This window comes from Taudactylus pleione, unplaced genomic scaffold, assembly GCF_031769625.1.
Source record: "Taudactylus pleione unplaced genomic scaffold, aTauple2 ptg000201l, whole genome shotgun sequence".
Lineage (NCBI taxonomy): Eukaryota > Metazoa > Chordata > Amphibia > Anura > Myobatrachidae > Taudactylus > Taudactylus pleione.
This window is the reverse complement of record NW_028284603.1, coordinates 27,040,555-27,066,125: the sequence shown is the minus strand read 5'-3', so window position 1 is coordinate 27,066,125 and position 25,571 is coordinate 27,040,555. Positions and strand designations below refer to the sequence as shown.

General features: G+C 43.1%; 1 protein-coding gene across 1 annotated transcript in view; it reads left to right on the top strand.

The window, feature by feature from the left end:
* The window catches only part of TRERF1 (transcriptional regulating factor 1), a 164,340-nt gene that overhangs the window by 117,843 nt on the left and 20,926 nt on the right, over positions 1-25,571 (top strand). Inside the window, exons 12-14 of the mRNA XM_088477531.1 lie at positions 6,883-6,958; positions 23,182-23,270; positions 24,646-24,759. Of these exons, the coding sequence (XP_088333657.1) occupies positions 6,883-6,958; positions 23,182-23,270; positions 24,646-24,759 (279 nt within the window). The remainder of the gene's footprint in view (positions 1-6,882; positions 6,959-23,181; positions 23,271-24,645; positions 24,760-25,571) is intronic.

Sequence of the window (25,571 nt, the reverse complement as noted above, 5' to 3'; positions counted from 1 at the left end):
TATATTTCATCATCTAGGAGGCTATGTAGTGGAATTTCTTTCTGAAATGGTGGACCTTCTTTGGGAGATCTCTTGCTAAAAGCTATTTAGGGCTCTTTCCTCCTGTCCCATTTCAGATGATAGCAGACACGCTGTAATCCATCCCTGTCAGTGAAGAGATGGTGCTGTCCTTATCAAGGTCAGGCAAAGAGCTCTGCTATGTTAACACCTGCTTCTGTCATTCTCTGCAGGACAGTCATGGGTTAGGTGGCAAATATGGTGCTGCAAACTCCACTCTCTGGTATCCAAACTTCTTCAGAGGCTCCCTGGTTTAGTGGTGATTGACATGGCGCTATCACCGTTTTAGTCCCCTCTCTTCGGTTGGGTGTGGACCACTTTGGCCACGGATAGTGGGTTAAGCAGCACCTTTGCTTGTAGGAACTTTAAACCTGGAAACATACCTGTTCTTGAGACTGTGCTATGAGCTCATCTGCTCCTCTAAGATGAACCCCATCATCTCCCTGTCCTATATATCCCACAGTTGTTCTGATGCATGATATGGTATCTCCAGGCTACATTTTTGCAGTTGTAATCCCAGCGGGGTGAATGCTTGGTGAATGGCGTGGAGCATTCAGGCCATTCTCCCTGAGAATGGCCTCCCAGCTCAGGCTCAGGTCTTTGTCCAGCTTGCTGAAAAGTGGGGTCTGCCTGAGGTTGACTGCAAGATCCATGGATCTGCAGGTATTCCTCGAGGGTGTTATGACTGTCCCATTGCAGTTGCAACTATTGTGTTTTTCTATAAATTCTTAGCTTCCCCTGGTGTGCAAGAAGGCCAAGGACTAGGGGATGTCTTTCAGTATTTCTGGTGCTTAACCTAGTATATCAATATACAATGCAGGTTTGCGATCATGCTTGGCGGCTGCTTATCCGGGAAGACCATATTTAGACCTTATTTCCATAACAGTAATTTTTCCTAACTGGTTAACTTGTTGGCAGGGCTGTTGAGACTACAATTTTTGGGGGGCTGAATCATGGCTCCCTTATTCGGCCAATCAGATCGTCATAAGGGCCAGGGAATAATTTCCCACATGTATCTCCATTGATCAAGAGTGATGTGAATGCAAACAGGCTCATACTTAGCAATTTATTTGTGTATGTGACAGATGTGATACACCTTTGCTTTTTGCAGCATATGGAGCGAGAAGCCTGGTGCGACTTAGATGTCCCCCACGTTTAGCAATTACTGTGCTTGGTTAATTTTTCCTGAATTTTGCATCTTAGTACCATACAAATGTGCTTATAGTGTACTGGTGCTTACAATTAGTATTTTTGATGCAAAGGAATTAGTATCAAGTCAGAGATTATTTTAATAAAAAGTTGCATGCCGCGGCTTAGTCGCAAAAGTCGATGGTGTGCCAAACAGGGTTATTTGGTGCAATTTGAGGATAGGTGTATGTGGACACATCTGTAGTATTAGTATGTTTGTCGCAAAGGCATTGGTATAAAGTCAAATATTAAGCATTACGATTCGTGGAGCGAGAAATGGCGCTAGTCGCTCGTATCAAAGCTCTGTCTTTTGTCTTTGTACCCAGACTGTGTACGTTTTCCTGAATTTTACATCTTCATTTTCTTATAGTGTACTAGGTATTTAGGATTAGTATATTTGTCACAAAGGACATGGTATAAAGATGCAGTTTATGGCGAGGGTGAGTTGCAATGTCTGTGGCATTCCAAACATAGGATATTTGGCTGATTTAAGGAATGGTGTATGTGGCGACAACCAGTGGAGGCTCCAGATGTGGGGTTGCAGCGCAGTCCAAAATTCAAAAAGGGGCGCCACACCAACTGCCATGGAGTTTTGGCCGGCGATGTTTGGAAGCGTTTGGTGTGGCGCCCCTATTTAACTTTTGGACTGCGCTGCAGCCCCGCTTGTTTTGGGGTTGGTCTTTGGTTTTATCTATCTTCTTCAATGTACCTTGTATGGTTTTATGGGGTTCAGATTCTTCCTTAGGTTCTCCACATTCAATTGCCATGTTCCGCAGATTATTCCATGGGGTCTACTCATGGCACTTTTTCGGCATTGCTGATTCTGCCATTTGTGTCACTTACCTTGTAGGCTAAGGTTCTTTACCAGGAGGTTGTCTCTGTACTTTGGACCTGATTCAGTCCTGCTTGCTAAGGCGCAATTGCTCGCTCTGGGCAATTTTCGGCCATCTGCGCATGCGTATAATTGCGTGTGCAAGCCATTCGTTGCCATCTGATTTTGGTTGCTCATAAGCCATTCTCAGGTCGCTGCTTTGAGTGACAGCACCGTTTGTGGGAGGTAACAGGGGAAGGTGCTTGTGAACGGGGGAGTGGATGTGCGAACGCAGGCGTGTCTGGCCACCAGAACGCTGTTTAAAGGACGTGCATAATTAGCAAAGCAGCGTCATTGTACACGTCACCTGTATGTATTTCAGCCAGCACTGATCGCTGTGCTTGCGGCAGGTTAAGGCAACCCCAAGGGCTTAGAGCAGCTCCGATGGCTCACGATGGTCCCGATTAATCCTTCATTTCCGTGACGTGTGTTGTGAGTGGCAAGGGGGCGTCTTAGACACTTGCGAGTGCACTTTGCCGTAGCTCGCTAAAACATAGTGGACGTCCTTACGCGCCGCAGTGCGAGCACTTCATTTAAATATCCGGCCCCTTTTTGCAAGCGAGCGACCGCAACTTGCGAGCGGGTCTGATTGAGTTCCTTTGTGCGCTTTATTAGGGCAAAAGTTGTTCCTTTCTTCCATATTGCCTGGGATCTTGTTATTCCTGCTTCAAGGTGTATTGTTTAACTCTTACTCGTTGATGTGGTGTGGATTATTATTGATAGCTTAGCTCTATTACTAAAGCTAAAGTGTCTTCTAGTGATTTTGGGTTCACACAAGAAAGGATGACTGGTAATGTTATAGTGGTGGCCTTGTAATTTAAGGCTTCTTTCAAACATGCATAAGTTTAGTAAGTTTTTGAGGTTGCTTTTTGAGGTTGTTCTCATGCTTGTGGCTCGCTACTAGTTTGGTGGTTGATTACAGAGCGGCTGCTCTCTGAGGTTTACAAATGAATGTTTGTATTTAATGACTTTATTTTGGATGTTTAGTTGTGTGGGTAGCACAGATGGTGTAATGGTTAGCATTACTGCCTCACAGCACTGAGATCGTGGGTTCGGTTCCCACTACGGACCTAACTGTGTGGAGTTTGTATATTCTCCCTGTGCTTGCGTGGGTTTCCTCCGGGTAATCCGGTTTCCTCCCACACTCCAAAAATATGCTGGTAGGTTAATTGGCTCCCAACACAAATTGACCATAGTGCAGTGTTGGCTAACCTTGACACTCCAGCTGTTGTGGAACTATATATGCCCTGCCACAGTTTTAGCATGCCCTAATAGCAAAACTGTAGCAGTGCATACTGGGTTATGTAGTTCCATAACAGCTGGAGTGTCAAGGTTAGCCAACACTGCCATAGTGTGTGTGTGCATGTGATAGGGAATATAGATTGTAAGCTCCACTGGGGCAGGGACAGATATGAATGGTAAGAAACTCTCTGTACAGCGCTGCGGAATATGTGTGCGCTATATAAATAACTGGTAATAATAATAATAATAATTGTGTACATAGCCTTATCTTAATATACTCCTCTCGTAGGAGCAGCTTTGGAACGTCCCCATGGTTTACCAACGTTCCCCAGATTGGATGGAAGAAAATAAGAGGATTTTTGGTACTCACCATTAAATCCATTTCTCTAAATCCATCTGGAGGGAAGGGGTACTGTGGGCCTGATTCAGACCCGAGCGCTCGCAAGCGGGTCGATGTTGGGCCAGTGCGCACGACGGAGCCGGCTCCGTCGTACGCATGCGCGAGACCCTGATAGCGACGGGCGAGCCGTCGCTATGGGTCTCGCTACAAAGGGGGCGTGCTGTCGATGGTGAGTGACAGCACGCCCCCTTTGGTGGGTGTGGCTGGCCAAATGGAGGCGTTCCCATGGGAACGCCCACCGTCTGGGGCCGGCCCCACTGACATCACAAGTGATGTCAGTGGGAGTGCCTTTGGCTCTGATACCACCACAAGGGTCTCGTCGCAAGCCCGATGGTCGCGATGGTCTTGACCATCACGACCATCTTTTTGGCTGCTCGCTATAGCTGTGGGTGGTCACCCACAGCTATGCGAGCGGCCAGAAGGCCGCTCTAAAAAAGAGAAGGAGGGCACTGATTCAGAGCGAGTGCTCTGAAAGAGCGTCCGGCTATGACCCAGGCCCAGTGTCCCATCTCTTCTTCACTCTGTTTTGTTTGAGTGCTTTGTTGGTTTGAGTGTTTGATTTGGATATCTTCTATGAGCTTGGTTAGTTATAAACTGGAGGCTAAGGTGATTGAAGAGTGTAGAGAGGTTGGAGATAGCAGCAAACAAGTATTTAGTTTACAGAAGTGCCTACTCCAACACAGCGCCCTCTGTACCCCAATGTTTATCAGTGTCCCCTGGATGCATTCAGAGTAAAGGATTTAACTGTGAGTACCAAAAATCCTCTTATGAATGGTCAGACTTAGTGCTGTGCAACATAACAGAGATTGTCCAACTGGGTCATTTTAGACTATTATGATAAACTACAGCAAGCCATGTCTTATTATACTAAGGCAAACCTGGCCAACCTGTTGCTCTCCAACTGTTGTGACACTATAAGTCCCAGCATGCTTTACCAGCTGATCAGTGGGAGGGTATGCTGGGACTTGTAGTCTCACAACAGCTGGAGAGCCACAGGTTGGCCAGGCCTGTCCTAAGAGATTGGAATCCCGTCTATAGTTTAGGTCAGGGTTTCCCAACCACGGCCCTCCAGGCACAGTCCAGGTTTTAAGGATAGCCGTTCTGAAAAAAGTGTCCAAACAAATAGTGCATTACAGTTGCTTGGCACTGTTTGAAAGGCTGGATTTTTATGTACCAAGAATTTTCCAGTGAAGTGGGCGGTCCAGGCAGTTTGATGACGCAATTCTCATTGAATCGCATCATTGTGGCCCCACCCCCCACTTTACAATGCTGGGAATTGGGGCTTTGTATAAGGGTCACAGTGATGCGATTGTGGTGCCATGTCCCCGGCACCTTCCATACGGCTGCCTCCTTGTCGCCAGGTATGCACCAGTGTTGCTTCATGCAGGTGTTGTAACAGTTGTGTAACTGTGCCATAAAGGTTACATACACATATAGCATAGGTAATGTTACAAAGGTGCTTGCACACAGGTGATTTACTACATTTTACAGTGACACAGAAAATAGAGATCACTGATCCTTCTGACAGCTGGTTAAATTATACATATATGTATAAGAACACCCATGCTCTGTCATCAGTTTCCCTAATGTCCATAATGTTTATAATGTATGTGTTAAATTGGGGTGTGATATGTAATGTCACCATTCAGAATGTTATGTCAATGTGTGACATGGCGTTTTTTCAGTTTTAGAGCCCCAAGCGCAAACTAACCCTAACCGAAGTCTAACCATAAGTCTGACAGTGACATGTCGTATTGACATTGTGAATGCCAACGTGTTCACTGTCAATTTTTCAACCATGTGAACATTCTCAATGGCAACTTTCAGACCATGTTAACATTTTGGTGTCGACATTCTGAATGTCGACACAATGGCTACATACTGTTAATTTGCTAACAAAGGATGCATAGCATTAAAATAATTTCCATGAAATCCTTGCCTCTGAGTTTGGTATAACCTTGGCAGACCATGTTGCAGTACAAAGCTAAATATAGAACGTTCTAGGAGTACAGAGAATAATTATAATAATATTTACTTTGCAATTTTCTCCTAATAGGACTCAAAGTTCTTTACATTTTTATTTAAAAAAACACAAGATACAAAATAAGCTAAACAAAAAAGAGAACTAAGCATTTGGGTTGTGTTTTTTTTAGTAACTAATGGACAATACTGAAATGCTTGAGTAAACAGGTAAATCTTGAGTCTGTTTTTGAAGGATTTCAGGGTGGTGGTCTCATATACCTAGCGTCTGTACGTCATAAGACGCGAGGCACAGAGCGCTAATGAGACACGCTGAGTGGTGTAATGTCTTTTTCTTTAAAGTTTGCATCTTATTCCTATCGCAATAGCAGCGAAACACCACTCAGTGTACTAGAGACGCCAGGCTGCGACTTTAACCACACACTAATTTGTTTTAAATATGTACAAAGTCGCAGATGAAGCACAACGGCACTTGGCGTGGGAAAAGGCAGCGGCCGCTGCATCTTAGCACTTCACATGCAGATTCAGACTAATTTGCACACAGATGTACAAATGTCGCAGATCAAAAATAAGATGCACATTTTGAGCGAGAAACAACCACGTAGCTAGGGACTTGGCTGTTAGCCACGACTAAAGCCACCTTGTATGAGGACACATCTGTATGACAGGTGTAGAAGTGTTACACATAGTGAGTGAATTAAGTTAGGGTACACACTAGATGACATGTCGTCCAATCCGCGGGATGTCTCAGGGCGACACATTGGGTACATTGTCTAGTGTGTACCCATGATATGAGCGCATCTAGTGTGTACCCATGATGTGAGCGCTCCCGTGGGTCGCAAGCGACAGAAGGCAGCATGACACGTAGCTCCCCCCGTCGGACCCGGCATTGGCAAGTGTGTATGCAGTATGCACGGACCCGTCGCCAGCGAAGTCGTGCTGGGTACACATCGTGTAGCGTGTACCCAGCTTTACAGGAAAATGTCCTCCATGTACTGTACTCTCTCTATAGACTGTAAGCTCGCATCAGTAATTGGTTCTGTTATTGTATATCATTTGTATTTTGTATGACTGTAACTCTGACTGTCCAACACTGCAGAAAAACAACATTTAATTAAACACCTTTCTTGTCTTTTTAATACAGGTTGCTCTGGAAATGCTGCTTTTAAAAGACACATCGAGAATGAAAAGTCACCCACTAGCAAATTACCACTATGCAGGTAAAAGCTTTCCAGTAGACTTGCTGTATTATCCATCCACAATTTCCCTACAACCCCCTTTTCCAGCCACATATTGATAGATACGTATTGATATGCTGTGCTGACATGAGCAACGCTTGGCCCCAGTATGAAGGATACATGGTCAAACCATGTCAGTGCATAACTAAGCCACAATGTTACATTTTGTGTCTCTTTGCATCAGTGCAATGCTGAAGTGTGGCTACAGCATGTTGGGAGCGTGTCTGCAGCTCTTTGGCTGGCATTGTCCTTAGTGCTCCATACTCAGCCCTCCAGCAGTCCTGCTAGTTGCAGGAGAGGGATTTTATTTTATGTTTTCATGCAGTTCACTTTTAAATGTGAAGCATCTTACTCTGAAGAATAATGGAGAACATACAATGTTGGTGAGATTTAAATTTTTTGTCCACTGCACTCCCTCATTTCTCAATAGCCCTTACCTGTTAATCTAGTTGGACCCTCCTCACCTAGGAAAGAGTGGGAATAAAAGAGGAATATTCAAAAACTGATTTGTGTCTTTTTAAACAAACCTATAAGTGATTTCTCCTTGTTGTGTGGGTACTTATAGAGCTGATATTGGTAATGTTCCCTTTAAAGTGTATTTGTGGCGTACGGAAATTGCCGTGCTGTGGAAATGTTGCTGTAGAATAATACCATTTTGGGCAGTGAAAATACCCCTGTCTGGTTTGAATTTTTGTTTTCTAAGCCACAACTAAAGGCTATTATGGTGCGTACACACGGTACGATATCTATGAACGATAACGCTATTGTTAACGATAAATCGTTCATATGTTCATTTTTATGCAGCGAACGTACAACGAACGACCAACGATGCGCGTTCTCGCAGGGATTATAACGATATCTATGGTTGTCCGTACATGCAGGCCAACTTGGATGATGTCATCAAGATTTACCTGTTCAGAGATGTGGCAGGATGACTTCACTGAAAGATATCTATCGTAGACATTTCTCAGTGTGTACACCCAGTATCGTTTGTCCGGGGAAATCGTTCAGTGATATCGTTGGTTGTGCAGATCATACCGTGTGTATGCAGCTTTAGACACTCTCTGGGTTTTCCACTGTATAATTATAGTCGTTTGTCTGGGCATTAATAATAAACCATGTTGATCACAATGTGAGATATGCTTTAGATAACTAGGTCAGCATAAAATGTACATGATACGAAGATGATAATATTATATTATATATAATATTATAATAATTTTGAGCATAATATTTCTCTTTCAGATATGAGTATTACTGGCAGGTGTAACTAGTAGGGGGAATGTAAGTAGTTATCCAAATAAAGAATAACTGCAGCCAGTCAGTCAGCATGTCTAATATATGGTGCAGCACCACATACAGACAGAGAAGTGGGTGTGAGAGGTTCCTTTCTCTGCTGCTAATATTGGCATGCAGTCTACCCAGCAAGAGGGAGTTATTTACTGTACAAGGGGATGCAGTTTATATCACGGCGACGGGATGCTGGTGCTCAGAATCCCGGCACTAGCATCCCGACGGTAAGTATTGGGATTAGGGGGAGGGTTAGGTTGGAGGTAGGGGGGGGAGGGTATGGACATAGGTTTAGGCTGCGGGGGTGGAGGTTAGGTTTAGGCTGTGTGGGGGAGGGTTAGGTTTAGGCTGCGGGGGTGGAGGTTAGGTTTAGGCTGTGGCGTGGGAATGCTTAGGTTTAGGCTGTGTGGGGGAGGGTTAGGTTTAGGGATAGGGTTAGTATACTTACTTGCAGGTGTCGGTATCCTAACCCTGTCAGGATGCCAGCATCGGTACCCAACCCTGTACAAGTCAATATAATGCTCCCATGCAGACTATATGCTGTCCCTCGCTAACAACAAGTCACACTGCACTAAACACACATATACTGCACTGAAACACATATACACACTCAACACATACAAAACCAAAATAATGACTCCTTCTGCCAGTTGTGCCTTGACATAAGCCTATACATAACTTGTTTCCTTGACATAAGTCTATACATAACCTGTGCACTGACATAAGCCTATACATAACCTGTGCACTGACATAAGCCTATACATAACTTGTGCAGTGACATAAGCCTATGCATAACGTGCACTGACATAAGCCTATACATAACTTGTGCAGTGACATAAGCCTATGCATAACGTGCACTGACATAAGCCTATACATAACTTGTGCTTTGACATAAGCCTATGCATAACGTGCACTGACATAAGCCTATACATAACTTGTGCAGTGACATAAGCCTATACATAACTTGTGCCTTGACATAAGCCTATACATAACTTGTGCAGTGACATAAGCCTATACATAACTTGTGCCTTGACATAAGCCTATACATAACTTGTGCAGTGACATAAGCCTATGCATAACGTGCACTGACATAAGCCTATACATAACTTGTGCCTTGACATAAGCCTATACATAACTTGTGCCTTGACATAAGCCTATACATAACTTGTGCCTTGACATAAGCCTATACATAACTTGTGCTTTGACATAAGCCTATACATAACTTGTGCCTTGACATAAGCCTATACATAACTTATGCCTTGACATAAGCCTACACATAACTTGTGCCTTGACATAAGCCTATACATAACTTATGCCTTGACATAAGCCTATAGATAACTTGTGCATTGACAATAAACTTTTACAAGATCTAAATATTTTTGGTATGGTTCATATTGCCTAACATTTTCTTATGACCCCTTTCTGTTTTATTTCTAAACCAGCTGTATCTATTTTCTTTCTTCCGAAGCTTTTTTCTTAGTTGCTGTCCTTAGTATAGTTTGTTCTGTAACACTAAGAATTTTTTTTACACCTATCTGCTTTTATGGTGCTTTTCCCGTAGTAATAAATGCTTAAAAAACGCATTAAACTTAGGACAGATAAGTGAATGGAGCTTTTCTCACTAGTGTGTTCCAAAATGTAAATGTTCCTAATAAAATATCACAGCGCAACCTGTCATATAGCTCATGCATAAAGTATCTATTAGTACAACAGATTGTATTTATAAATGGGCAACACATGGAACCATGGACATAGTATGGGTTAAATAGGCATCACTAAAATGCATTTCATTCCAAGCATAATGCCGCGAGGGGCGGGGCTCCAGTTGCAGGCATGCAGCATAGCCAGAAAAACATTTGTTCCACTAGAGGGGTTTCTGGGTAATCAGAACCCCCTTCCCCCCCCTGTGTGCGTCACTGAAATACTGAAATGATATCTAAAATCTGATTGGTTGTATGCTGAATACTGTACCTCCACATTTCCTTTTGAGAAGTTTTAGTAAATCTACACCCATGTGTTTTTATCCATTTCTATATTTGAATGGATCCTAAAGAACCTTATTGTATTTATTGTCTTGAAGGGACTTTTCTCTTTTTTATGTTTAAATTATGTGGAAATTGGCTAAAAAACCTCATGGAACTTTTGTTAAATACATTTCTTTATTGTCCTTCCGTGCTTTCTCAGGCATGTTTTGTTATCATTTTGTAGAATTGTGTACTGTTGTTATGACGACGCTGCTCAGCTCTCGTGTAATATCCAAACCAACTAACCAGCAACTTTGCCACATGATATAAGTGGCTGAATTAAAGAAAGAAGCCAGGAAAACACAGCAGGAAACTGAAAAATAATATGCAGAACACGCAAACCAATCATTTCAAGTTCTGGTAGTTTTCTCCTTCAACTTCATTGGCTTATAACCTTTTCCGTAGATCCTGTAGCAATCCAAACACCACCCACTATATAGCTGTGCCCCCCTACCAAACAATATACCCATTTAAAGGCTTGTCCCTATTTTACAACCAGATACTCCTGTCCCTCTTTCTTTGCACAGAATTATTTATTATAAGCACATTTTTTAAACCAATTTATTAACCAGCTCCTAAAATGTGTACAAATAATGGCAATCCTGTCTATTACTGATTTATAGTGGTGGTTATACTTTTTTGCTAAGAAGCTGTGTGTTTTATATCTGTCTGAATCTTTCACTATGTGTTTATGTAAATACAGGATTCAACCTCTCTATCTGACAGCTAATAATTCCTAATTTCTGTATTTTTATTGAGTATTTCAAGTTAAATATTAAGGAATTACAGAATATTACAGAGCAGGTGCAATACTAAAAAATCATCCACTTCTTCTGGATTATCGTTGAGAGCTGAACATTGTAGCAATACATGCTGAACCAGTTTTCCGGATTAAAGTGTTCCAGCAAAGTCCCGGATACACAAGAATTGTATAGTTTATTAAAATCATGTTGACTCTTTGAGATTTCCAGGTAGTACAGGCTTTCTGATTAAAATGCCCTTGGGTTGATAGGCGGACACAGTTACATTGTGCAGGCAGCATTCTGCCGGCTAAACAAATAGCCAAATGCAATCTATCAAATCAGTAGGAACTGGTGACATCACTGACATATAGGGCGGTATTCAATTACTTTCGCACCCGCAACAAAGTTCCGCCTGCCGGACTTTTCATCTACATTGTGTCTTTTGGCCGCGGAAACTTATCGTGCGCGTCTTCGCTATTTGCCGTATTCCATTCCAAAAGACGCGAAAACGGCGACACGCGAAGTCAGAACAGGCGGAAAGTGGTGTCAGAATTGGGGAAATCAGCCTGAACCCCCAAAAAGATGCAGAAACATTGGGGATCAATGTAGTAGTGCCCGATTAGTCCTAATGAAACTGTTTGGGGTACTTAAGTTGGTACAATTGCCTCTAATTAGCGTCTCTGCACAAGTGGTGAAGAATGGCATAAAGCAGTATTTTTTGGAGAAAATAAGTAGTCCTGGCAAATTTGGGGTACCTGAAAATGGGTGCAAGCATCTTTTAATGTCTCTAAAGTGAATCTTTAACAAAAGTTAAATTCCTCATAAAAGCACCTGCAACCACAAAAACACTTGGCCCTTTCTTAGAGCATCCCAAGAACCTTATTTCGATCATTTTTTCATTTGTCCCCTCACTTTGTGCTTTTTCGCCCCCAAAATGAAAGTACTGTTTTGGGGTGTTAAGTTTTTTTCAGGAATTTTTTGACACAGTTGTCCTTTGGGGGCTGTCCCAAGAGTTCTGAGTGTTTTCCTCACCATTGCACCCCAAAATAAAAGAAATGCTCTTCTTTTCTTCTGCTATTCAGAGGCAAATCTTTTTCGCCTATTACATTGCATTGACTTTCCGCGTATGCAAAAAATTATTTGGAATTGAATACGGAGATAAGTTTCCGATAGGCGTACAATCACAATCGGCGATACTTTTTCGCGGATCTCGGCTTTTCGCGTCTAATTGATTACGGCCCATAATCTGCTAAATTATTTGGCATCCTCAAAGCTGATACTGCTTACTATACAAATTGCTCTACAAGGTATCTTCTAACCTGTTGTATATGTAACCTGCATTCTTGGCCTTTGCTTATATAGTTGAAGGTTATGTGTACCTTAAGCACAACATGCATATACAGGTTCCTACTTCCTCCACTCGGTGATCACTTGTCAAAATATAAAATAGCTTGATCTTCGCACACACTTTCTTCTAAAACCTACACCAAATTATAGTTAAACAATAGGAGACACTGGTAGATAAATTTTAGGGTGTGCCTTAATTGCATAAAAATCATCGGGGGTTGAGTCATGGAAAAATTGGCTTTTTACTATTAATGTCTGCTGCTGCCTATAGTATACAAGTAAATTACAATCATATGTATTTTAAAATGCCCACCAGTAAAAAAGCCCACCTGAGTAAACTCTATTTAATAGACCTTGCTTTGATAACTAGGGGTGGATTGGGATAGAAAACCAGCCCGATGGTATATAAGGCTATTTAAGGCGGATGGCTATAGGTTGCATTAGACTGGGATTAGAACACCTTTGTTGTCATTCTTTACTTCCTGCTCGTTCATGTGACCCCACTTTTGAAGTAGGAGGGTCTGGATCAGCCTGTAGTCAACCAGATCATCAGGATGTTTCCAGGGCGACGCTGGACTGGTATACAGAAACTTCGCTAACCCGGATAGACTGGTCAGCTCAGAGCCCAGATCTTAACCCCATTGAGAACCTCTGGGACAAATTGGAGTGACGGGTGCATTCTAGGCCGACCCGACCTTCTTCAGTGTCACAGTTGGTCACTGTACTTAAGGTGGAATGGCAAAACATACCCCCCTGCTGTTGTCCAGAAACTTGTGCAGTGACATAAGCCTATACATAACTTGTGCAGTGACATAAGCCTATACATAACTTGTGCAGTGACATAAGCCTATACATAACGTGCACTGACATAAGCCTATACATAACTTGTGCCTTGACATAAGCCTATACATAACTTGTGCCTTGACATAAGCCTATACATAACTTGTGCACTGACATAAGCCTATACATAACTTGTGCCTTGACATAAGCCTATACATAACTTGTGCCTTGACATAAGCCTATACATAACTTGTGCACTGACATAAGCCTATGCATAACTTGTGCCTTGTCATAAGCCTATACATAACTTGTGCACACCGTCGCCAGTGTCATCCCGGCGGCACTGGTAGCTACTCTGCGTTCCAGGTGCGCAACCTGGCACACCGTCGCCAGTGTCATCCCGGCGGCACTGGTAGCAGCCCCATGTTATTGTTGCATACCTCGCATGAGTCTCATCAGCCCGAAGGCTGCAACGGTCCTGGGGCCCCAGGTCACTATCAGCCCTCAATGCTGCTGCAACAGCCCAAAGGCTGCTTCACACCATTAGTCCCTTGGCCACGACTATAAAGGCCACAATCAGCCCCCAAGGCTGCTCCTACAGCCCAAAGGCTGCTTCACACCATCAGTCCCTTGGCCACGACTATAAAGGCCACAACCAGCCCTCGGGGCTGCTTCTACAGCCCACAGGCTGCATCACACCTCTTGCCCTCGGCACAACTAGTACTATACATTCCAGCCCTCAAGGCTGTCGTCAGTTGGCTCTACATCATACCGTCAATTCCCTCCAGGAATCATAACAGTTGATCTATTTGCTGTCAGTGTCCAATCACTTTTGTCTACATAGTGTATATATATATAAGCCACAAGACAAGGGTGAAAAAAGCTGCTAAAGATGTGTGAAACTAAATTCATATATACACCCATATGCTGAGTTGTACCCATCTATGTGACCGTAATACCACTATCCATCTGCTTGGTTTTATATTCTCCATCATTAACAGTGCCCACTTCCACCAGATCTTTGGTGCAAAAGATCCATATGAGAACAGATTGATATTTTTTAGGGAAGGTAAAGGTCTACCTGAGCCCCTTTTTGGACGCACACCATGGCGTTTTATACAGTGAACTTGTAATAAGTTTTCGATATAGGAAAAGTAGTAATATTTCAAGCCCCTACATAATAGGAACTGATAATAATTACAGCTTACCTGTTTTGATTAAGGATAGATTAATATAAAACTTGAAATAAGAAAAGGAGTCTGTTATCTGTTACGGGTTGCTGTCTGTGATATCTCAGCATTGTTCTCATCAGACTTACACATAGGTCAGGGACACTGTTCAACAATGAGCTAAAATATCTCTACAGGAGTTTATAGCTTCTCTCTTCCACTTCTACAGTATATTTGCGGTTAAAAAGCTTTTTTTCTGTAATCATTGTCCTTCTGGTCCATTAGGGGGTACATGAATTAGGCGGCCAGTGTCAGATCAGGCCAGGCATATCTTGGGGGGCAGGATTATGTTTCTGTCTGTTCATTTTCATGGCCCCATGACCAGATCTTCCAGGTTGGCGGAGCTTCTTGTATGTAGTGGTATAAAGCCTGAGCTGGGAGGATTCCCTGGGCACATATCTATAATGTTACGGTGTATGGTGGTCTGTCTCAAACAGCTTTGCTGAGTATACCGTCCCCTCGGTACAGCTTTGGGACATTCCCAAGGTTAGCAGTGTCCCCCAAAAATGATGTAAAAGAAAATTTACCGTTAAAACCTTTTCTCTAAATCCATTTGGGGGATAGTATAGTCCCACCCGTCACGACTCTGTAAATATTACTGTCCAATTCTTTCATTTAGTCCTATTCTGGGGGCTTTGTTGAAAGAAATAAGTAAGGATTATATAGGGGAGGAAATACATTACAAACGTGCTCTAGCAGTTTAAGTTCCAAATCTTGCATTGCTCCCTCTATACCCTCAGGTTAGAAGTGTCCTCCATTTGTATGTAGAGAAAAGGATGTAATGAAACACTAGTAAATGAATACAGTGCCACCCCACTATTGGTTATCAAAATAAAAGGAAGAACACTATTTAAACATGATATTGGCGCTAATACAGTTAAAGCTGTGATTAATGATGCCAGAGTATAATTCTCCACTTATATGTAGTCATTTAGCAACGATTCAGGTTATAAACAAATTTGAAGTGATCAGCCAAATATGGCAATAAAGCTGGACATGCACAAGTACTTCTGTATTTCAAGCTCCAATTACACAACTGGATAATGTTTTTGCTTTTAATTGAATATAGTTCCAGCACTTGAAGAGATGTATGTACTAATGAACAGTCTATAAAGTTATCCAGGGAAGGGATAGGAGTGTGGACATTTTTCGTGCCCTTTCCTGTGGAAGTGGTACACGTTGAACTCGGTGTGAATGTGGCACCCGGTTTCAGGAAACTAAAAACTGGACGGTAGCAGGAATTGTCTTTTTTTATGTCTGATTCCAAGTTTTCCATGTCTGATCTGCCGTTCACACATAGGTATTGCAAAAAAATGAATTTGGAGAGGGATTTTTAAAAGTAGGAAGTCTGACAGTGATTTACCTGTTAAAAGTGAACCTAAAAGAAGAAATATAAAGAAATAAAATTGCATCTTAGTGCCCAACAGTAAATCTTTACAGGGCCCAGCAAACCTCCACAAGGGTGTTGTTGTGTGAGTTGTGTGAGTCACACACTTGCCAAGCACAAGATATCTTTACATGAAATTGTCACAGAGGCCTTTTTAGAGGTAGCAAAAATATTGTTTCAAAACTGCACAAACAAATCTGATATTGTTTCCTCTGCTATATATAACATTGCCATACAACACTGAGAATTCATGGCTGGGGATTTGTTGGAGCTACTGAAAAAAAGAGCAAAAAGACTGTGCTTTCTGTTCAGTTCTTTCCATGACCCAACAGATCTGACCGACACATCACAGTGTGCTGGAATGATAGATAATCTGGTAAAAAGGAGATGGTGACACTAAAAATGAAGCAGCTCCCAACGAGCTTTTTATGAGCATAGATAAACTTCTGCATAGATGTAGGGATCTATTGTCTGAAATGAATGCGTTGCCAGTCTGATGTGGAATAAGCAATACTGTAGAAGATGAAGTCTGGCTGCCGGATTTAGATTTTTCAACTGATTTGACAGCTTTGTTGAAAGAACTGAATGTACAGTTACAAGGAAAAGACAGAAATGTTGTTGAAATGATTACCTCTGTAATTTCTTGTAAACAGAACCTTATAGCTGAATTTGATGTGTTTGCTCTGCAGCAGTACGAACTGCGTGGTGCCCGAGCTAGGCCGTCAGAGGACAAACATACACAGCTTGTCTTTAGTAAATATTTAGAACAGATGCAGAACATGATATAAGTGTTGGATAGGCATTTCTAGGGGGATGTAGTCAAGAGTTATGATGTCGACATTGTTAAAATGTTGACACGCAACATGTCGGCATTCACAGAATGTCGACATGTGAAATGTCCACATTCTCAGAATGTCAACATTAGGGTTAGGCACAAGGAGGGTTAGGGATAGGCTGCTGGGGGAGGTTGGAGATCAACTGCGGAGGAGGGGTTAGGTTTAGGCACTAGAAGGAGGGTTAGGGGTAGAAATTAGGGACAGGGGAGGAATATGATGGTCACATGACCGTTGGGATCCGGAAGCATTAATGGAGCCGCTGCAGCCGTCAGGAGCAGGAAAATTACTGGTGGGCCACCATGGCCGATATGTCGACATTCTGATATGTCAACATTTCATCACTGTCTACACAAGGATTGTCAAAATGATCAATGTCGACATTGTGACCATGCCAGCATGATCAATGTCATTATTATGACCACATCAACATTATGACTGTCGACATATCATACCACACTCGTTCTAGGTCTTTGCAGTACTTTCACTTGTAGCAATATGTTAGTGCTTCCCCTTTGCACAAATTGCATCATTTTGTTTTAATGATGATAAATCAGTGGCTGGATAAACCATTATCATGTTTTGTGTGTACTTTTAGGGTTTATGTGTGTCGGCGTTGACAATGTTGCCCCAAATAAAGTGTGTGGTAGATAACTGTACAGGGATCAGGGAAATTTCCTCCCGATGGCTTTCCTGTACCGTGCATGTATGGCCGCAGACACCATTCGTTGGTGCTTTCGCTGATCGGAACCATTGATGGTTGGGCTCTATGCACAATATTGTTGCTCCACATCTGTCTTCCTCCTGCAGCCAGTGCTGGTAGTACACTGAGCCTGCGTTGCGTTTACTACGTGCTGCTATAGGATGGCCATGGGCACAGCTCAGTGAGCAGTGTACTGAGGGCCTGATTCTGATTTGAGAATAGAGTAAGGAAGAGCAAGTAAGTGTGCACCTTGGTAAAACCATGCTGCACTGCAGGTGGGACAGATTCAAAAAGTGCAGAGAGCTTTAGATTTGGGAGGGGCGTGTCCTAGTTCAAATCTAAATTGCATTGCAAAAATAAATCTGTCCAGCGTTTGTGGGCTACATGCAGAAGCCGTCAGTATTTACCCTGCATGCAAAAAACGTATGTATATGTACTCCTTCAATTGCATTGTCCAGGTGCGCAGTTACTCGCTCTTTCTCACTTTACTCCCAAATCAGAATCAGGCCCTGAGTGCGGTGACGTGCCGCCATTATGTCACTGTGGGTAGTGTGACGACGCTGCTGCATTCTGAGATCCCCAATTAGTCCAGCACTGCCATCCGGCCTATCAGACCATCTGGTCGTATGGCCGGTGCAGTTTCTCCATACGATTTATAGTGCTATGTGAGCGGTTCAGCACTTCATTATGCAATCACTTTCAGCTACAATCCCGCGATACTCACATAACACGCCCATAAGATGGACCATCTCAGTGCCTTCGCTAACAGACCTCCCTGCCACCACCAGGAGCTGATTGACAGGCTGCGGCCATTTGGTGGCGGGGAGGGGGCGTTGACCTGGTTCCGTTCCACAAAATGGTTTTGTGGGAGTGCCAAGGCCAAGGTCTGCGTCTTCTGGGGGTTACTCAGATGGCCGATGTTCACGCAATTGATCCGATAGCTGCGTCCTCGAACGCAGCTGCAGATCACTACAGCATGCAGGAAACGTCTTTCTACTACAGGCGCCTGCTGCTGCTTTTGCATAGACGCAGCAGCGATGCTAACTCTGTCCACATCGGAATCAGGCTGTCTATGTGCATGCTATCCGGGTGCATGCGCAGTGTGACATAGACATATGCACAGAAGTAGAGAAAACGTCCCACATCAGCAGTACGTGCCACTGAGAATCAGGTCCCAAGTCTCTAATCATCTACATACATTTTATACATTCTATTGTATAAGTAGCAATGCACCCCCTAGTTCCATGACCATATGCAGAGCCGGCCCTATGCATAGACAAACTAAGCAAATGTCTGGGGCATTTGGAATGCCTACGGGTACCCAAACCCACCTACTTAGTGCCGGCAGAGGTTTGGGGCATGGCTGGGGAGAGACTATGGCAGCTGCTACTGTCACTGTGCAGCATCTATTATCAGAGCTCAGCTGACAGCTCCGATCAGGCCTAACAGCAGCAAACAGTGAGCGGGCAGTGGCGGAACAGCCAGCGGTGGTTTGCGGGATGTGGTGCCTGGACGACGGCTAGTGGTAAGCGTGGGTGCTGTGCTGGGAGAGAGGTGAAGGGTGCTGTGCTGGGTAAGGGGTGCTCTGCTTTGCTGGGACAGGGGTGCTGGGCGAGGGGTACTCTGCTGTGATCTGTGCTGGGAGAAGGGTGTTGTGATGGGTGCTGTGCTGGGTGAGGTGCTGGGAGTGCAGCACAATGGGGGAAGGGGCCACAGCACAGTGGCCCCTTTCTGTGAAGCCACACGCTTCTTCAGGATCCCATGGGGGGGGGAAGGGGCACCACCCAAAATCTTGCCCAGGGCACTAATTTGGCTAGGGCCGGCTCTGACCATATGAGAGCCTGAGAGAGTGATTTTATATGGCTACGAGTTCTTAGATTTCACACCAGGGGTGATAAGCTGGATAGGGTTAAGCTGGGTACTAAATGATCGTGTACCCAGCAATGCGACCCACAACCCCAGCGCCAATGGGCTGACATATCGGGCGGTCCGTACACACTGGATGATCCAGTGCCCGACCACCCGATATGCCAGCTGCCCCCGCTCCATAGGGCTGCATAGGATCGTCAGCCACATCGCCTGATTTTACTGCATGTAAAAATGATGAGGCGATGCGGCTGACAACCCCAGGGGAGCGCGCACTGCACGATGTAGTTCATACACACTGCACGATATGAACGATTTGTTGTTCCGATGCGTCGTAATCGGCCAAGTCGTTAGCAATATCATGTAGTGTGTAGCGGCCTTAGTTATTATTGTTATTATTATTATTATTATTATTATTATTATCATTTATTTATATGGGGCCACAAGTGTTCTGCAGCGCCTTACAAAAGTACATAAACAAATTGTAGACAAACGACTTACAGAACAATACAATACAGGACCAGGACATGGATAATATACATTGCTACATTAGCGACCATAACACCCAGATAAGCAACAGAGAATAAGCAACTAAGTGTTAGGTGCCCTAGTGGTGAGTAAGAAGTAGATGAAACTGAACTATGGAGAAGCACAAGGGGGTAGAAGGCCCTGCTCGTAAGAGCTTACAGTCTAAAAAGTTGTTTCATGCTTTTGGAATAGGAGTGACTACATCTACCAAAAACAGTTGTGCAAGTTTATCTGGCTTCTTTCCTAAATGGCAACATTATTTTAGTACAAAGGAAAATAATAAATCATTTAAATTAATTGAAACTTAATAGTTTGGTTCAAAATGTAACAGTATGAGAAGTATGTGATGAGATATCTATTGTGTGTGGGGTTTTTTATATTTGGGTTAATTAAATTTCATACAATACATAACATTGAAATACACAAGTAACGGTTTGTGCTGTTCAGACACTGGTCTGACATAATAGAACTCAAACCACAAATACCATTCATCCCTGACTGACCTGGTAACACTGACCCTACATGACTCAACCTTGCAATGAACTAAAAAGAACTGAACTTAGTGTTCCTTATCCTTTCACTACCTGTGTGATGGTAGGTTCCATTGCGCAATGGGGGTAATGTAACACTATCTAGATGAAGATAATCATTAGTACTTTATCATTGTCAAACACACTTAAGTAGATAGAAGGAGAAATAATTCTACAAATTGCCTATAGCCGAGATACAGGTTATTGTTGGGGAAACAAAAACTATTTTAAAATGTTTTATAAAGGTGTAAAACAATATGCAGTAAACAAATTCCTAGTGATATCAGAGTTCAGAACAATAAAACAATGATGATAGGGTGGAATTTCAGAAGTAATAGGATGAGGACTGCACTGAAAGGCTTTTCTGTAAAGTAGACACACCTGCAGTACGCTAGAATACAAGCTATTCATTAAGAAACAGTAAGGCCCATTCTCTAATGGCAGAATGTACAGTAAATACCTGCCACTCCTATGCAGTCACTCTAAGTGCAGACCCACATGGTTGTGCACCTTGTAGAATGTAATGTCACTACACAGTAATGACACACCCTTCATTCATTTACATTTATCTCCTAAAATACAGCAGGATCAGACCTTATTTGTGTCTCAAATAGGTGGATGTAGTCCATCTCGGCAGTGTGCCGACGGTCACAACACAAACAGCGCCATCCCAATTGTCAGAATACCGGCAGATTGCTGAGGTAAGTATTAGGGTAAGGCTGCAGGAGGGGAGGGTTAGGCTGCGGGAGGGGAGGGTTAGGCTGCGGGAGGGGAGAGTTAGGCTGCGGGAGGGGAGGGTTAGGCTGCGGGAGGGGAGGGTTAGGGTTAGGCTGCGGGAGGGTTAGAGTAAAGGTGTGTACACACCTACAGATACTGTATATCTGTTCAATCTGTCTGGTGGGAAGGAAAATCTGGTCCGTTTTCCAGTGTTTGGTAACAAATTTCTATTGTTATTTGCTCCCATACATTACCAGGTTATCCATCCCACCAGACGGATTGGACAGATATATCTATAGGTGTGTACGCAGCTTTAGGCTGCGGGAGGGTTAGGGTTAGGCTGCGGGAGGGGAGGGTTAGGGTTAGGCTGCGGGAGGGGAGGGTTAGGGTTAAGTTGAGTTCACACTGACAGATATATCTGTCCAATCTGTCTGGTGGAAAGGAAAATCTGGTCTGTCTTCCAGGGTTTTGGAGCAAATTTCTATTGGTATTTGCTCCCATACATTACCAGATTTTCCTTCCCACCAGACAGATTGGACAGATATATCTGTCAGTGTGTACCCGGCTTTAGGCTGCGGGACAGGTTGGTTAGGGTTATGCTGCGGGAGGGCTGGATTAGGGTTAGTGGGAGGGTTGCCGCTTTCGGTATTCCGACCGTCGGCATCCTGAAACGTTGCGGGTTTATAGAGGTGGTATATTTACTAAAGTGCGGGTATATAGAGGTGGTATATTTACTAAAGTGCGGGTTTATAGAGGTGATATATTTACTAAAGTGCAGGTATATAGAGGTGGTATATTTACTAAAGTGCGGGTATAAAGAGGTGGTATATTTACTAAAGTGTTGGTTTATAGAGGTGGTATATTTACTAAAGTGCAGGTTTATAGAGGTGGTATATTTACTAAAGTGTGGGTTTATAGAGGTGGTATATTTACTAAAGTGCGGGTTTATAGAGGTGGTATATTTACTAAAGTGTGGGTTTATAGAGGTGGTATGTTTACTAAAGTGTGGGTTTATAGAGGTGGTATATTTACTAAAGTGCGGGTTTATAGAGGTGGTATATTTACTAAAGTGCGGGTTTATAGAGGTGGTATATTTACTAAAGTGTGGGTTTATAGAGGTGGTATATTTACTAAAGTGTGGGTTTATAGAGGTGGTATATTTACTAAAGTGCGGGTTTATAGAAGAAGTATATTTACTAAAGTGTGGGTTTATAGAAGTGGGGTTGTTGCCGATAGCAACCAATCACATTCTACTTATCATTTATCTCGCATCTTCTAGAATATAATAGCTAGAATATGACTGGTTGCTGTGGGCAATACCTCCACTTCTATAAACACACACTTTAGTAAATACACCCCAGAGTGTCTGCTTTATGCATCTAACCTAGAATCAGCATGAACTGCCGCATCCACCCAGTTCCTTGCACCAGAAGGATCAAACGTTTCCACTGTTGCAGTCATCAACATGACCAGACCTATAAAGAGATGCTTATTCTTGCAACAGTAGGGTCATGACTTTGGTTGTGTGAATAGCTCACTATTAGACTGCATTTACACTTCCAAATCACTTGCCAGGTCTAAAAAATAGCCTGTGTAGTTTGTGACACTGTGAAATCCTATGTTAATGGTGGGTAAAAAGCACTGCAATTTAATTTTGTTTTTATTATTATTAATAAAATAAAGAGGGTCCATAATCTCTAAAGTTATATTACATAGTATAATTTTGTCTCTTGTATTCGGTATGAGTCATGGTTTTTCAGTCTCCACTAGTCCTCCCAATTCTCTGCTGTGGAACCCAATTACTCATTTCTTGAATTTCTGCTCCCCCTGTGGCCAATCATGGTAATTCCGTGACTTTTGAAACTCCTCACTCTCCTACCACCTTGTCAACTGTTCTTGATGTTATACTTCATTGTCTGATTACTTATTTTAACCAATAAAAACAAATTGTCATAATTATTTCATATAAGCATTGATATCTCCATCACCCTAATTTTACTGTCACTTTTACTGTACAGTATTTACTAAATATAGTATACTGTACATAGTAAATACAGACATCCAGCCATGCATATTCAACATAGATGTGCTAATTGCAGGAAGAGAAGACTGTGTAACCCTTACTTACAGAATCAAGACCCCAGACTCAGTCCTTGCCCTTAGTGGCAGTATCCCAAAGCTATACAATAACAAAATCGTTAATACTGTGTTTATACATATTTTTGCAGGATCGGTTTATTGGAGCAACACTGAGAAAAAAACTTTTAACAAAGCATTAAACATGTGCAACAAAGATTTCTTCCATGTTCAAAAGATGGTAAATACTCTTTCTGCCATATCTGTATAGCTGTATGGATTAATTGAACTATGAGCCTGATTTAGAGATGGATGCAAATCCTGTTGCGACTTCGATTCCGTACTCAGCAGACTTGCAAAAATATGATGATGACTTAGCTGATGTCTTGTGCACTAAAATGCCCACCTCCAGCCTCTCACATCCACCGCTTACATACAACAGCAGAAACATCGGTCCCACATCAATCTTCTGAGTAAGCCTATGCTGTCTCAGGCAGAGCGGCTCTCCTTAGATGCCGGGTCTCTCCAGCTGCAAATTCATTTGCAGACACTCACTAAGCACACCCAGAAAATAGTCCCGACACACCTGCCTATTTCTAGCCAGCCCCCGTTACCGCCCCCAAACGCTGACTGGCACTCTAATCCATCGCCACTTGTTCGCTGTGCGGCTTTGGCAGATACGCAGTGCTAAATAATCGCTCCACTGCATCCAATATCGACAATGTGTCCGTCTCTAAAACAAACCCTATGGATCATATACTGTATACAAAAAGAAGGAAAGTTCTATATAAAAATACATTGTAAAAAACAAGCTTAAGCATGCTAAGCCTCTCTTGGTTTAGTGTAAATACTAGGTACAGTGGGCCTGATTCAGAGCCGGACGCTCTGACCAGAGCGCTCGCTCTGAATCAGGGCCCTCCTACCTAAAATTGGAGTGGCCTCCTGGTCACCCACAGCTTATGCGAGCGGCCAAAAAGATGGTCGCGATGGTCAAGACCATCGCGACCATCGGGCTTGCGACAAGACCCTGCGGTAGGGTCTTGCTGCCGCAAGCCCAGGAGTGCTTTTGGCTCTATCAGAGCCAAAATCACTCCCACTGACATCACTAGTGTTGTCAGTGGGGCCGGCCCCAGACGGTAGGCGTTCCCATGGGAACGCCTCCGTCTGGGCAGCAACGCCCCCGGCACGCCCACCAAAGGGGGCGTGCTGTCCTCACCATCGACAGCACGCCCCCTTTGGTGTGAGACCCATAGCGACAGCTTGGCTATCGCTATGCGGGTCTCGCGCATGCGCACTAGGGCACCATCGACCCGCTTGCGAGCTCTCAGCGCTCGCGAGCGGGTTTGAATTAGGCCCTGTGTACTCTGTCAGCAGAGGTTATGCTGAGACTTGTAGTTTTGCAGCACCTAGAAAGCATTGCTTGACACTGGTTTTCTGTGTGGTATTTCTTTCTTCTTGTGTTTTCCAAAAACACTTCCAATTCATCACTTTTTCACCCAATCATATAAACCCTGGGGTCTGTATCAGCCGTACGTGATAAATAAAGAAAAGATGAATTACAGTCATGAAAATGTACTGCATGCAATATCAGTGATACGAATCTTATTGTATTCTAGATAAAGACAAAGACTGTGTCACAGTGCGTAGAATATTATTATACTTGGAAAAAAATTACACAGATGGGCCGCAGACAAAGAACACGGCTTGTTGAAGTTAATGAAGATGATACAGTAAGTTGATCACTTGTGTGCAGTCGTCTCACTACTCTGTTCTGGGGGGAATTCAGGATGTTTTTTAAGGACTTGTTAAAAAAAATAAGGAATTTTTTTATATATATTTTTTAAAACAATGTTGTATAATATTGTTTATATATAATTCTATTTGTGTTGTGTGTGTTTTTGTGTTTTTAATTGTGTGGTTTATTTAACTTTATTTTTTCTTTTATTACTGGAAGTGAAATCACAAATAGTAAAGGACCTATTTAAATAGATGTAACCTCACTGTGTAGCTGATATGAGGTGCGTGAGTGGACAGATCACCTCCTCCTTGATGTATAGGGGTCCCAGTTCATGCAGGCTTTACAGCAAAGTGTTTTCTTGTGTGGGCACAGGTGATGGTACGTGGTGGGTGTGCAGTGCAGATACATTAAGTTGGGCACCAGACCATCTCTATTCCAAAATATATGCTTTTTATTAAACAACTCCTCCAGCACATTACTTGGTTACAAAATGATAAAAGACAGATCCTTCTCCCCTCCTGCACAGTACTTGGGCTATGACCTTAAAAATATGTACATATCCTTGCTGGTGCCTGTCGTTCCCAACATATTCACCTTCTTTTATCAGGCTCTCACTGATTCACAGCCCTTATAATAGTTGATGGTAAAGCCATCAGGGTCAGGGCTTTTTCCTGAGGTTGGGTATTAAATACTGGCAGTCGGGATGCCAGCTGTCAAAATACCGACAGCGGCATCCCGATGCTCAGAACCCCGATATGGGTACGTAACTATGCTAACCCTCCCCCTTCTGCCTCTAACCCTAAC